This window comes from Papio anubis, chromosome 16, assembly GCF_008728515.1.
Source record: "Papio anubis isolate 15944 chromosome 16, Panubis1.0, whole genome shotgun sequence".
NCBI lineage: Eukaryota > Metazoa > Chordata > Mammalia > Primates > Cercopithecidae > Papio > Papio anubis.
Window position 1 is genome coordinate 53,276,488 of NC_044991.1, and position 15,697 is coordinate 53,292,184.

At 47.2% G+C, this 15,697-nt stretch overlaps 1 protein-coding gene across 1 annotated transcript in view; it reads right to left on the reverse strand.

The window, feature by feature from the left end:
* Nucleotides 1-5,709: 5,709 nt before the first annotated feature.
* CDS2 (CDP-diacylglycerol synthase 2) overlaps nt 5,710-15,697 on the reverse strand; it is a 69,105-nt gene continuing 59,117 nt past the window's right edge. Inside the window, exons 11-13 of the mRNA XM_003905040.2 lie at nt 14,412-14,531; nt 13,751-13,854; nt 5,710-13,483 (exon numbers count right to left, since the gene is read on the reverse strand). Coding sequence (XP_003905089.1) covers nt 13,351-13,483; nt 13,751-13,854; nt 14,412-14,531 — 357 coding nt within the window. The 3' untranslated portion in view covers nt 5,710-13,350. The remainder of the gene's footprint in view (nt 13,484-13,750; nt 13,855-14,411; nt 14,532-15,697) is intronic.

A 15,697-nucleotide genomic window follows, 5' to 3' on the forward strand; every position in this document is an offset into this window, starting at 1 on the left:
GATTTGGTAAGGATGGCTGTGGAGGAGGTTCTAGCACCTGATGGGAACCTGGACGATGTCATGAAATAGCCAGCATTCCAGTGTGAATTTCAGTTCGAGCTGGCCTGGGTGTGTTCAGTGTAAGGTTAGCCACAGTTACCATTTCATTCCCCTCCCCTTCATTCCCAAGAACTCCCTTCCCTCTCTGTGCCTCCAGCCTCAATGTCCGGCCCTGCCTCTGCTTCACTGGAACATTTCTCTGCTTCTTCCCCGGCATCCCTGAGAAATTCACTTCTCAGCCAAGGTGGTAATATTACAAATAAAAGTTTAAAATAGTGCAAATAAAACTTTCTGTTGGATGATTACTAGATGCTAGGAGTGGACACATGCTTTGCAAATTTTCTCAATTACCCTCAGTTTATAGAGGGGGAAGCTGAGTGGTTAAGGGTTTTGTTCCTGACCACAAAGCTAGTGAATGCTGGGCTAGGATCCTCTGCAGATAAGGATGTCTCACTTCTAAGCCCTGCCTGTGCCTCACTCCTGAACTACTACTGCCCTCTGCTGGGCCCTTGACAGCACTGCCTCACTAGGCTGGGTACCACATCTTACCTAGGCGTCTACAGCAGTGGCCCCAGGCGTTTCTATCACAGGAGGGAAGGGGTGGCCAGGAAGGAAGTAGGAAAGGTATTTCTTGTTCTCAGAGCTCCTGCAGAGTTCCTCAAATTGCACCAGTCAAAAACATACATATTAATATTCTTTGCTATGACAGACATTATTGGGATAATTGGTTAAATCTGAATAAGGTTATGTAACAGTAAAGGGACATAATGTCTACAGTTTACAAATAATTCAGGAAAAAAACGTGTGTGTGTGGAGTGAGAACATAAACAATGGTGGCAAAATGTTAACATTTGGAAAATTTGGGTGAAGGATGTAGGAAATTCTTTATACTATTCTTACAACTTTTCTGTAAGTCTAAAACTATTCAAAATCCAAAGTTAAATAATTTCAACTTCAGGAAGTCACAAACCCCAGCTCCCCAGACTCAGGAGGTTCTCTAGTAACCCACAGATTATCAGAGGGCTCCCTCCTGGCCCCGCTTCCTGATGAACACCATGGTAGACAGGGCATTTAGGGGCCCGTGAGACTACGGCGGGGAAGAAGCTCACTCTTGGGCAGTGGCTACGGGGGTCTTCAGTGCCCACAGGATCCCACGCATGCCCCCTCCAACACACGCACTGGTGCACAACTACAGGAAGTCACTGGGGACCCCCAAAAAGGATAAGCTTGTGGGTGTCTAGAACTGGTCAGCATACTGAAAGGAGTGGGAGGCATTTCTCGTGAGAAAGAGTGAAAAGAACAAGATAGAAAACTTGGGAAGAGAAGGCTGGGCAGCAAGGGGAAAGCCGGGAGGCACTTAAGAATCACTGTAGACATGCGTCATGCAAAAGAGGAATGAGATTCAGTCTGTGAGGTGTAAGAAGACAGAAGGAGGCCAGGTGCGGTGGGTCAGGCCCGTAATCCCAGCACTATAGGAGACCGCAGCAGGCAGATCAGCTGAGGTCAGGGGTTTAAGACCAGCCTAGTCAACATGGCGAAACCTCATCTCTACTAAATTAGCTGGGTGTGGTGGTGGGCACCTGTAATCCCAGCTACTCAGGAGGCTGAGGCAGGAGAATTGCTTGAACCCGGAAGGCGGAGGGTGCAGTGAGCTGAGATTGTGCCACTGTACTCCAGCCTGGGTAAAAAAGCAAGACTCTGTCTTAAAAAAAAAAAAAAAAGAAGAAGAAGAAGAAGAAGACAGAAGGAGCTCTGGGCAGAGGCACTGGGAGGCATATGCCATTCTGCACCATGGCTCGTGGTGTAGAATAAAAGCATTGGATAGAACAGCAGCACTACCCCAGAAGGGTCACCTCGGGACATCCTGAGGCTCACCCTGGGATGCTCCAGCAGAGGGTGCTGCTGACCAGTTGCGGCTGGTTTCTGAGAGGGGCTGGACTCACTGGAGGAAGTTTCAACCACTGTTTCTTAACCTCAGCTACACTTTGGAATCACTCCGGGGAACTGTTTTTTAAACACTCATGCCTGTGTCCCAAGCCCAGAGATTCTTATCTAATTGGTCTGAGGTACCGCCCGGGCATTGGTAGATTTTTAGGTTCCTCAGGCGATTCTAATGTTGAGCCAAGTTTGAGAATCAAAGGCTTAAAAGGCTCTACCTCTACGACTCTTGGAATCTATGAGAAATAGAGACCATGTGGGCAAGATCGGAGAGCCCATCTTTGCTGCAGGAATAACTTCAGTTGCGTCAGTCAAATCCAGATCAGAGTTTACCCTGAACCTAGACTCAGTCTGATGGATGTGCTTTTTACCCTAAAAATGTACTGAAGTTTGTTAAAATTGAGAAGTGATATTAACGTAAATAACACAATGGTGTTTCTTTCATTTGAGAACTCCCTAAGTTTTGGTTGACTTGGGAACTGGCAATGTCTTTTGGTAAATATTGGATGGTGTATAAGTTAGTATGCCATGGCCAGGCCATGAGTCCATCTCTGGGGCTCCCCAGCCCGACTGCCTGGCCTCTGAATAATCAAACAGAGAAGTTACTCTTGCTTTGTTCCCCTTCCTCTCCTTTCCCCAGGAGACCAAAAGGTAAAGCTGCCCTTTCTTCTCAAGGAAAGGGCACCCAGGTCTCTAGAATTCCGGCCCCAGGGGAAAATTAATAGCTGCTTCTGCTGTCAGATGGGAGTGGGGTCACCTGAAAGCAACGCTACACCCAGGCCTTTCCCCAGGCCTGAAGGCTGGATTGTCTTATTGAAGGGAAGCGAGTAGCCCTAGCTAAAAAGTAGATCCTCAAGTCCAAAACAATGGAGGGGCTCATCTCCAGACCTTAGCTCCTCTCTGTCGGTGACTTTATCCAGGCTTCTGGCTCCTGGTGTAGACTAACGCCCACACCCTGATCACTCTCAAATTTCTATTTCCATCTCAGACTCCTCCCCGGGACTGGATATCCCTGCGTGGGTATCTCACAGGCATCTCAAACCGAACGTGTCCAAACCCAAACTCCTGACTGTCCATCTGCATCCACCTCCCACCTGCACCTGTCCTTCCACAGCCATCCACAGTTCAGAAATGGCAGCGCCATCCTTCTGGCTGCCCAAGCCAACTTCACAGCCATCCTTGACTCCTCTTCTTCCCTCTCCTCCATACCTAATCCTTCTGCAGAATCTGACAATCTGACCATTTCTCACCACTGCCCCACTCCCATGACCCCCTCTGAGCCACCTGTGTGTCTGGATCGCTGCTGTTGCCTCCTCTCTGATCACCCTGCTTTCGCCCTTGGCCCGCTGTAGTCTGTTCTCAACATAGCAGCCCTTTGCAAACAAACACCACTTTGACACTCCCAGGCTCTGAAGAGTCACTCCTAGGTTCTGAACTCCCCAACAGCTTCTCATCTTGCTCAGAGTAAAAGCCAATGGCCTTGGCCCTGTGTCATTACTCAGGATCCCTGCGACCCCTGGGTTTCCTGCCAGTGCTCCTCCCCACTCCCCTGCTCCATCTATCCTGCAGTTCCTCCACAACACAGGTGTCTTTGCACTTCCCCAGATACCTGAACAGCCCCTCCCCCAGAGCCTCGAGGTGTGTCCATTTGCCCAAACACCACCTCTGCAGTGAGGCCTTCCCTGTTCACCCTATTTAAAATGGCAATCTCTCCCTACCAGCATTCCCTCTTCCCTCCTCCTGGCTACAATTTTCTCCATCTAACAAGCTTTCTCAGGTTTGTGGTTCTTCCCTAAAATTAGCTCCATGAAACAAGGACTTTTTGTTGCAGTGTCTGGACAGGGCCTACCCCAGAGTAGGCACTCCACAAGTGCTGGCTGAACGCACAACCAGCCGTGGCTCACGCCTGTAATCCCAGCACTTTGGGAGGCCAAGGTGGGTGGATCACCTGAGGTCAGGAGTTCGAGATCAGCATGGCCAACATGGCGAAATCGTCTCTACTAAAAATACAAAAAAAATTAGCAGGGTGTGGTGGCACGTGCCTGTAATCCCAGCTACTTGGGAGGCTGAGGCAGGAGAATCGCTTGAACCTGGCAGGCAAAGGTTGCAGCGAGCTAAGATCCCACCACTGCACTCCAGCCTGGGCAACAGAGGGAGACTCTGTCTCAAAAAAAAATTAAAAAAAAGAAAAAGAAAAAAGAAAAAAAGAAAAGAAAAAAAAGAAAGAAGAGAGAAAAGAGAAGAGAAAAAAGAGATCATCAAGGCCAGTGTGTGGGGGCTCTAAATATGGAAGGATGCCAGATGCAGGCAACTGCACAGGTGCTCTGTGCCACTGGCCTAGGGCCTCCTATGGACTTCACAGGCCTGGACAACAGAACCTTCAGCAGATGGAGTTGAGCCCAGGGACCCTCACCACTTCAGCACCATGTGAGCCCTCGGCTCCTAGAGCAAGGCAGCCAGGGAAACTGCTCATGTTGGTTTTCCCAACAGTCTTGGAAACTGGTGGCTTGGAGTCAGATTTTGTGGGGTTTCGGAAAGTAAGTGAATGCAGCGGGGTTTTTTGCATCTTGAATGTGGGTGAGCAATTCGCTGTGGAAGTTCCGATGGTAGTAGGTTTCCTGTGGGTGAAATGGCAGAGGCCACTGTCCAAAAGGTAATCAATCTAGAGGTCCCACTGGCCTCAGACATTTGCCCTGGTAAGGTTGGTCTGCTGGCTCCCAGGAGTTCAGATCCTCCTGTCCTGGGGCAGGAGACACACACACAGTGAGGAGACAACACAAGGCCTCCCCAAGGAAGTGCTGTTGACAGTGAGAACTGCAAGGAAAAGAGGAGTTAGGCAGGCTGAGGAAGAGCTGGGGAAAGGAAAAAAACTGGGCAGAGGAAACAGCACATGCCAGCGCCCGGGACAGGCGCACACCTGGAATAAGGCAGGACAAGCGGCAGCTGTGGCTGTGAGGACCCGAACGCGTGGGTCAGGCACTGGCCAGCTCACAGATGGCCCCAGAAGCCTCGTTACCAAGTCTGAACTTTAACCTCAGGCCCCAAAGGGTTCCAAGCAGAGAGCTCATCCCAGCTATCATGTAAGAAATGGATTAGCAGAGATGGCCAGGCTGTAGGGAGAGGGCTAGAGGCAGCCTTAGAAATCCTGGCAGGAGGCAGGGCCTGGCCCAGAAGGCTGGCGGTAAGGATGAGTCCAGGAATGTTTGGAAGGCAGAACGGGCAGGCTTGGGTGACTGATGAGATCACCCCAGTTACTGGCTTGTGTGACAGAACACATGGGAAGTTAGAGAACACAGGACTCAGGACATGGGTAGGAAAAGGCCATAGGTTTGGGTTTTATCATGCAAAGTCCGTGTGAGAGGCCTCACAGGCAGCTGGAAATGTAGGTCCACTTGGGCTAGAGACACAGACTTGGGAAGTGTGGTGATCAGGGCCCTGGGAGGGGGTGGGAACCCCCAGAGGGGAGAGTTCAGTGTGCGAGAGCCTCAGGCAGAATGCCACCACCCAAGGGATGGCCCAGAAAAGGGACACACAGAAAGAAGACCGAGGAGGAGCAACCAAGGGCAGGAGGAAAGCCAGGGGGGCAAATTGCAAAGGCCAAGGACAGAGGGAGTCTCTAGAAGCAAGGAGTGGTCAGTAGCATCCTGGAAAGTAATGCTGGCGTCACATAAGTGACCAAACGTCCACATCCTTGGCCTTCCGCCACCCCACCATCAAAAACCACACATGATCTAGAATTTAATATGTTTATTTGTGTAGTAGGAACATTCAGATATATAAATAAGGTAAATGCTTTCCAATGTACAGTATATCATGTTCTTACATTGCATGGAAAAAGAACCTACATGTATTGTTCAACACGGATCACGAGTGCACAGAGATCAGCTGCATTTAGTGAAACGCCAAGTTGGGGAAACGGCACAGCAGTAGCGCACAGGCACACACCTATCTGGGGAGGCCGTGGGGACTGTGACGTGGACTCTACAAACCGAGAGCTGCTTCAAGGTCGCCCGTGTCTGAGTGCGAGAAAAGTGAATATTAACACCCAGGCTATCAGGGTGAGACAACTGAATTCTGTCATGTCCATCCACTTTACAAAGGGGCGGGGGACACCACGGAGAAACTGACCAGAAATGCTCTGCCCTGTCAGAGGAGACAGGGCCAGGGCAGACACAGGGCTGACCACTGGGAGGCACAGACACTGGCAGTGATGGGGCCCATGGGATGCCTGGCACTCCCAGCACAGACAGCTCCTCAAAGCAGGTGGGGAGGCCCTTTCTGTGTCTGGAAACTTTTTAGTTAAACAAATCCTCAGAGTGGAATTAAGAAGGATGTCCACAGTTGTGCACAACTCAACCAGAAAAAAAACAAAAACCAAGGTTCCTAAGATCCTTCAACAGAGGCGCTTCCCATCTGCTCTTACCCTTCTGTTTTAGAAGGTATTAAATATCAATAAAAATTAAAACTTGTTATCAGTATCAACTCTAGAAGATAACCCATGGCTTCAAATCTCCCTGGATGGGTTCTCTGAGCCCAGATTTCTGGTCCCCAACTCACATGACATCCAGGGCCAGTGAGCATTCACCTGGCCTCTGTTACAGTCTGCCCTCCACTGTGAGACTCCTGGCCCCTCCCTGGCCCTGGTATTCCTCCTGCTGCTGCCCCTAGGAGTCCTCCAGCTGGATAACAATAAACCAAACTGCTGTCTCCTGGTCCCTGACTTGTTCTCCTGACTCCTAGTCCTTTGGTTTCATCAGCCGCTGACGTCTGCTCAACTCTTCCCCTTTGTAATCAGCCCCTAGGACCCAGCGAGCATGAAGTAAGACAGAAAAACGGTTTACTAAAGGCCAGAGCCCTGTGCATGGAGGATTTAAAAGAAATGCACCCAAAGGACACTCATAAAAACATGTATGCACATTCTGCCTGCTAGAAAACATTCTTAACCTCTTTTCTACTCTGGTGTTCCTTTAAGAAAAGCCAGCATAAGCAGTGCAAGAACCTAACGCAGGTGGAAAAAAAGGCACCCAAACAGCAAGGACAGAGGTGGCTATGTGGATGATTATTGGCAAACAGTTTCACTACAGACAGAATCACCAGGTGGCTAACCCTTCTGAGTGCTTTATGCAGGGAAGGTCCTCTGGGGGGCTGCAAAGGGCTAAGCCCTGCCCAATGCCCAGGAGACCACTGCAAGGATATTCTCTGCTTGATTTCCAGAGGGCCCTTACCCCCACGAGTGGAGGCTTTCTATGGATACAAGGCCGCCTGGGTCCACTCAACCACACAGTGAGGGAGGAAGCACCAGGCCAGGCAAACACAAACCCAGAAGGGCAAGAGGCCTCTGAGGCAAGCCTGGGATTGGCCCATCACAGCAGCTGCTTCCTAGAAACCCCCACAACCATCTTCTCCTGGTTCATGGCATCATCATGACTTCATTAATTCACTGAAACAGAGGGACCATTATTTCCACACTTTTAATAGCAATGTGCTATTGGGTCCCACAAACACCCAGGAAATAATCCACAGTCAAACCAGTAGTTCAGCGTTATTATTCAACTGACCTAAGAATTCCATGGATCCCGTTAGCCAACACCATTCCTTCAAAGTGAGGCAGCCTCCCCTCACACACACACGTGCCCCAACTCCCCATCCCCATTCAGAAAACTAAGTTCAAGAAACTCTTTTCATTAAGTCCTGTGCCTGTTCTCCCATCATTCATGAGTCACCCATTTGAGTCTTTGCTAACCTAGAATCTGGCAGAAACACCACACATCATGTGTCCTCAATGGGTCACCCACTTCTACCCTGTTACTACTTTTAAGAAGGAAACATGAAGCTCCAAACTGGCTGCATCATAAGGATGTGGGTAGAACTTCTAGGCTTTTAGTCTACATAATCCCCTACAAAGCAGGTTTCTGTTGTCCCCATTCTTCTCTTCTTGGCCCCTGATGACATCCACCCATACACGGAACTGCTGCAGGTTCCTGAGCTATGTGCACAGAGGACAGCCCTTGGCCAGAGTGGGAAGTGGGGTCCAGAGTGAGTCACAGACAGGCCCTCCCTGCCCAGAGTGGAGGCACCACCAGGCAGGAGGAGATGGCCTCCTTCCCACAAGCAGTCTAGACTGTGGGCAGAGGAGATGAGCTGGATTCTCAGGCCAGCCATTCCCACTAAGAATAGAACTTCCGCACACCCTCATGTCCTCCTGCCTCGTTAGGCTGGCCTCCTAAATGGTGTGTGAAGCACCAAGATGCTGTAGGGGATGTTCAGGTTGGCCTGCTTCTCTCGGAGGGACCCAGACTGTGTGGAGGATGGTGGCAGTGTGGTGGCTGAGAATCCCATCTCTGGCATTGCACCAACGGAGGTCAAACTACCAGCTGAGCTCAACAAAAGTAACTATCATTTATTGAGCGCTTACTATGTGCCAGGCATGGTACTACATGCTTACATGCATTACCTCGTTATATCCTCACAACCACACCGCGAAGAAGGTACTATTGTCAGACCCACTGGCTTCAAGGTGGAAGCTTAGAGCAGCCTAGTAACCTGCCCACACCTAGGGTGATTTGATCCCAAAGTTGGTCTTAACCGCTGCTCTCGGCCTCAGTCATACTGCCTCAGTTTCCTCATCTATAAAATGGAGATAATAATACCTAATCAAAGGCTGTTTTCTGGATTAAAAAGGATAATGTATGTAAACCCTTAGCACTATGCCTGGCACATATTAAGCACTATACTATTGTAATCCTTATTAATAAACACACTGATATCTCACTGGCTCAACAATAAAAAGAAGGCGCCTCAGTAGGTAGGCATTTGATGGGAAAAGGAAGGGGAGGGTTGGGGAGGAGACAGGGTCTTTAAATAGCCAACGAATTTGAAACCCACTGGACATAAAACCCTAGACTTCACATATTCTGCCCCTCTATTCTCATAAATCATCCACATGACCTCAAAACTCCAATACTTCAGCATCCAAAGGATACCTCCTAAACTGCACTCAAAGTGTGTTGGGAAACATGGTCCCCATACAAACAGGTGACAGCCTTAATCAAGAGGCAGCTCCAGGTGAGAACAGCTTCCATCCACCTGAGAGGCCAGGTAAGGCCACTGCTGGTCAACCTGAAAGGTAGGGGCACATTCAGATGGCAACAGCAGCCAGGACTTTTCTGAGAATAGGGCCCACCTTCTGCAGGGATGGGGATAAGGAGAGTCCAGGCCCAAGAGAAGGTGGGCCAGGCAGAGCCCTGAGATAAGAATCCTTCATCACTACTTGGTTTAAACCCTAGCACCCCATGCAGGTTATGGCACAAGGCCCCCACCGAACAAGAGAAAATGAGTCAGGAAGTGAGAGCTGTTCATCTCTTTAAAAACTGGAAGCTGGGCAACTGTGTGGAGGGTAATAAAGGGAAAAGGAAGTTTGTTTTGACCAAGTCAGGGAAGAATATGAGGCTCTGCCCAAGTATTAACCACCACCTTCAGGAGCCCAGAGTTTGTTCCACCTGCTCTTTGGAGCCCAGTGTTCCAAAGCACACGTGAGAGTCCATCTGCAGCTTACTAGTAGTCTTGCAGTGTGTCCACAAAAGTCACCTGGACATCCTCCCCACCCTGACCTCAGAAGAACAGAAACCTGGGTTCAAGTGAAATTGTCCTCCCGACTCCACCCCTTTCTTAGCACATAATCACTGTGCAAGAAAGGTGGGCCCAGATATGTTACTCTGGAAGACAAAAGACAATAGTGCCTAAGATATTACTAAAACAGGGAAAGGCTTCAGCAGTGACATACCACATTCAGTAAAGTGATGAAAATCTACTGCCTTGGACATGCATCTAGGGCTGCCTTTGTAATTAACAAGACCCCTTCTTCACAGTTTTCTGAGCAAGGACGCTCTGTCCCAAGTCATTGATACCCTCCCACTACCCAACTCTGTCAACAGCGGAGATGAACCTGAGCTTTGGGAAACATGGTCCCCATACAAACAGGTGATAAGGGCTGAGCCAAGGGCTCACTGACAGTGTGAAGATCTCAACTCAAAGATCCATTCGAATAAGGCTCCAGTCGATTCAGCAACTAGCTCAGACCCAAATCACAAGGTCTGTGTAGTCTCCCTTAAAACATATTTTTGGGATTTTCTTGCATAAAATAGGTCAAGTTACAGGATAAAAACCCAGTGGAAAAAAATTCTATAAAAATGGTTTCGAAGTCCACCTGTGTAAAGTCAAAAGTTACATCCTCCCCAATGAAAGAGATTAGTTTCAAAGGATGTGAAACTAGTTCTCATACATTATAGGGCTGTACAATACTAAGAGTAATTACATTTTAAATGCAAAATACTATAACTATTAAAATGCCCAGAATATGAAACAAGTTGCCTAAGAGGGTTTAACTTTCAGGAGTAAAACATAAATGGAACCTTTTTGAATACTAAAAGCAGCTAAAAGGGCGACATGCACACACACAAAAGGCAAAGACTTGGCACCCTGTGAGCAGTCATGAGCAGAGCTCCCAGGGGCTGGGGGGTGCCCATCAGCCCTGGTTTCTATGACCCCCTTGTTCCACCAGGCAGGAGCCAACAGCAATTTAAGCTCCCACCTGGCTCAGGCCAGGCCTCCTGAGCTAGAGGGAAAGAAACTGCAATACCTTGGTGTACTCACACCACATTCACAAAAGCAAGAAGGGCTGGGGGACCCTCCAGGTGTCCTGTGGGTAAAGTACAGGATAGAGAGAGCCCTGACTCTACCACGCTACGCTGGGGAAGCTCCCTGCCTGGTAAGGTGCTCCTGACTCTCACCCAAGGTAAGAAGGCTGTTGTGAGAATGTAGGGATAGAAGTTGGAAAGCAAAGCAAAAGTCTCTGAATCAGGATTATGCAGTATTTATGAATAAACAAATGAGAAGCATAAAACCACACATGGAAGTGATAAACAGGGAATTCACGACAAGGGAGGGCACACAGTTGCAGTCACATTTTATTTTTGACCAAAAAAAAAAAAAAAAAGGGTCTAAAGCAAGTGATGCCATTCATTAAGATCTGAATGTATATACGTAAAAATGGTTTCTTGCATCTTGTCTGTGAATAGGAGAAAGAGAAACATTGTGCTATCTGGACACAAGACAGCGGTGCTCTCCCAGCTACCTGACAAAAATTCTTCATCTCCAGAAAGCATGCAGGGGAAATCAGAAAATAAAACACAAGCTGACCCTCTGGCCTGCCTGCTAGCAGCTCTAGTGAGCACTCAGCTTTGGCTTCCTAGGACCCCCCTTCCCTCACCCGCCACCAAGTGAACATGAGCCTTGCCCAGTATGCTCAGCTCCCTGATCCCAAAGGCAGCCCTATTCAAAAGCAGGTCTCTGCAGCTGGGCCCCAGCTGAGACTCCCTCCTCTCGAGGAGCCCACCATATGCCCACAATGGGACAAAAGAGACAAATGAGGAGCCCTTTTGGTATCTAGTTTGGTGATCAAGGTTCCTTCTTCAATCTGAAAACTACAGTTTCATTATCGATCACCTTTACTGTTTGGGTGTGCTGCTGAGATACCTACTCACCTTGAGGATAAGCATGTAAGGGCCTGAAAACACTTCCTGTTTGGGGGATGCCCAGGACCTCACTCAACGAGCCTCTACTGGCATGAACTTGCTCAGCCAGAATCACAGAAGAGTGGAATTGGGAGTAGCTCTGACAAAGGGGCCCTTGAGAGTGATGCATCCTGCCCGGGGTCACACAGCCAGTACTGAAATGAAACCCCTTGTAATAATACGTTTTGTTTTAAGGGGCCTTGGACCTGAATAAGAAAAGCCATGAGGCTGAAATGGAAATAAAAGTTCAGCAGAAAGAAGCTGCTTCAGCCCTGCACACATATGGGAAGTCACTCAAGGATGTGTGAGCTGAAACATCCCGAGGACTCCATCCTCTGCTGGACGCTCTAGAGACCTGGGCTGACTGTGCACTTTCAGGGAGGCAGTGAGGCTAATTTACAAACAAAAACACCACAAACCAGCACTAGACCACGGTGCTGAAGCAAATCATTACACCCTCGTTGGCAATGAAAACATCCATGGCACCGAATAATTTAATATATTTGGGCACCAAGTTCCCTCTCCGGCACTCCATTGCTTATTGGCCTGACAAAGAACTAATCTGTCCTCCCAAAGTCAATCTCACCCCTGAAATTAGGGAGGGGAAAAAAATCACAGTTTAAGCAAACAACAACAACAAAAGGTCCCCCAGTACAATATAAACTACATTTAAACTGGTCACATTATATAAAAAGTGTGCATTTAATCTTCAAAATAGTCAAGCCTCTAATCAGGTTAGGTTTTCCATAGTTTTAAGCAGGACTTTGTGGTTTTAGTGAAGAAGTCATGGTACAATTGAAATCACTGTAAGAAATAAGTAACTTTTAAAACAAACACAGACACATACACTCCTCTTAAGAGTAATATATACACAACACAGCAGCTACATGGGTGTTCAGGCAAAGGGTGCATGAACGACAAGCCCTCTGCTCCCTGCCTGATGAGAAAGTCCCCAGAAAGGATTCAGCAGCAGAAAGTCTACAGCACATACGTGGATGGCATCGTCCCTGAAAACACACAGTTAGGTGGACTGACCTACAGGAGCCACTGGAGCCTAGACATGTGGGAAAGGGCTCAGTTACAGTACATTCTACTGCATACACTTGAAATATTACAGTGTGTTTTTTCTCCAGACTACTATAAATAATTTTTCGTGCTTTCTGAAAAAAATAAAAACTGAAATTTTATTTCAGTCTGTGATGAAGGTGAACCCATCTTATAAAGCAGAGCTTATTTACATTCTGCAGGATTTTGGTGTGGATGGACAGAAGGCTTATCTGGTTAGTAAGCCTCCATTCCTCCAACCTACAGAAGGCAACTCTCCTGCAGCTCCAAGCAGGGATTTCTAGAAAAGACTAGGTGTACAAAACATCCAAGCTGTGCCTCCCCCCACAGGTGGGCAAGTCCCCTGATTTGGTTGGACACAGATGAATGTCTGTGTTTGACTGAGCCCAGAAACAGTTCAATTGATAGGAACTGGAACCACCAAGAAAACACTCCTGACCTGGGCAACACTGTCTTTCAGATAAATACTTTTGTTTTAAAAAAATTCAAATGGTTTTACAACCCATGACTTCTTTCCAACTCAAAGCTGTAGTTTACTCACAATGCAAATTCTAAACACATAGACTGCTGTATGTACAGATTTGTTGAACCCACAAATAAAAAATATCCTACAAAAAAAAAAAAAAAAAGACAGTGAGTTGAAGCCTCATCATTGTCTAAGTCACACCAGCTGGGCTTGCCTTGGAGACCTGCCCCTGCTCAGTTCCGCTCCTGTTCTTTTGGCCCTGGGTGGCCCCTACTCGTCCTCTGTGGCGGATGTCAGCATCCCCTTGTCGATCAGATGAGACCGCAGCGTGTTGAAGATATGGAGCTGCTGATCTGGCCGTAAGGTCAGGAACTGCTGAATCAGTTTGCTTGGGTTAGGGCCTCTGGAACAGAATGTGAAGAAACAGCACTGAGCTGGGCCCCGGAAGCTTCCAGGGCCTGATTATCCGAGTGACTGCTCTGATCTCTGGATCAGAGAGTTATCTATTAACAGATGGCAGGAGAAGGCCTCAGAAAATCTGTAAGCAGCAACAACTGAAAATTGTATTATTTGGGATGCTTTTCACTGGAACTGAGAATGCTGCTAAAATTCTAGAATTGCACCATACTTAAAAATCCACCAACTTGGTTCAGATGGAAAGGTACTATACCTGATAAAACTGGCGATGTATACATTGACAAAGGTGGCCATCAGATACTGGCAGTCAAAGCGATCCATGATACCTCCATGGCCAGGAATGGTATTGGCAAAGTCCTGTTAGAGGCAGGGGAAAGACAGGTGAACTTGGGCTCAGCCACTGATCAATCCCAACCTAATGGTCCCACCCCAATGTCTGGCTTCTGTCCTGAGTAGCTGAGGGCAACAGAAGGTGAGAAGTATTAAATCTACTGGTGAGGCTATATTAGGACACAATTTTATTGCATTACAAAATGTTCTTATTTCATTTACTTAATAAAGACAGGAGTCTTGCTATGTTGCTCAGGCTAGTTTCGAACTCCTAGCCTCAAGTGATCCTCCCGGCTTGGCCTCTTAAAATGCTGGGGTTACAGACATGAGCCACTGCCTGGCCCAAAATGTTCTTTTGAAGAAAGCTATTATTAACAAATAAACTGAAAAACAATGATTGCATTTTCCTGAGAATAAAGTATTGTTATTAATTAACTCACCTAAATTCAGTGCATGGGTCAAGATCACATATTAAATGCCAGGGTGTATAGCCCAGTGTTTTGGAGGGAGCAGGGAAGGGGGAGAAAGGCAGAAGATGGGTGAGGAGGGAGTGAGATGAGAGGAACACAAGAGGGTTTTCCTACTTTGATTTTAAAGGCTCGTTTGAATCCACTTGCGAAGAATCCTCCAAAGGGGCCAATGAGCGAGGCAAAGGTGGAGAGGGCGATGCTGTGAATCTGGAAGGGGTACATCCGGACCGTTTTCTGAGAAGAGTAAATGAAGTAAAAGGTAAGGTGCGTACGTGCCCAGTGTTACGGTCTGAGTTGTCAACTCATGTTGAAATTTGACCCCCATTGTAGCCTCACTGGGAGGTGATGCCTAGTGGGAGGTGTTTGGGTCTCAGGGGCAAATCCCTCATAAATGGCTTGGTGCCTTTCTCCTGGTAGTGGGTTCTCTCTGTCAAAAGACGAGATGAGCACTGGCAAATGGGTTGTTATGAAGTGATGAAGCCCCTGGTTTTCCTCTTTGCATGTGTCTGCTTCCACCTTTGACCTTCTCCGCCATGTTACAATGCAGCACAAAAAGCCCTCACCAGAGGCCAGGCAGCAGCCAATGCCACACTTCTCGCACTTCCCAGCCTGCAGAAACAAGCTAAGTAAACCTCTTTTCTTTATAAATTACCCAGCCCCAAGTGTTCTATCAACACTACATTGTTATAATATACCTATAATATATATAATGTGTAAATATATAATAATGCTATAACAACAGACAGACCAAGACATCCAACCTCATAACTCTTTATGAAACTAATTGCATATATGTAGGTTTTTAAATCAATAAAAGGAGTGAATTTTTCCCGTTTTTGTAAATTTCTAATATCGAAGTTAATGGAAAACATTAAAACATTCTGCATTCAATCTGTTGCAACATGCTGTTTTAGTGGAAGTATATAAAGAAAATCCAGCCTTACACAGATACATAGTTGAAAAGAGTATTTTAGTCGTAGTCTCAGATGGTTTTGGATATTCTCTGACACTACACCAGAGCTTGACAAGCAGTCATTTCTTGAATATTAGGTGTGATATGGAATCCAGAATTCTATCAACGTACTTTGTTCTCTCTTACATTAAAATCCATTGGTCTATCTTATACTTGAATGTATCTTTTACCCATGTATGACTATATAGCACCGTGTATCAGCCATTTTGAAAATAATGGTTCACTGAGTTATGTAAATCTTCCAATTGTAGACACATTTCATTATACAGTGTCAAATATGTTTGTTTTTCTCATGTGATCAACACACACACACACACACACACACACACACACACACACACACGTTAAGAATCATCACAGACCTCATCAGAAGAGGCTTTAAGTATTAGGAAGTTGTCAAGTTCACACTGGCAGGTTAAGTTTTCCA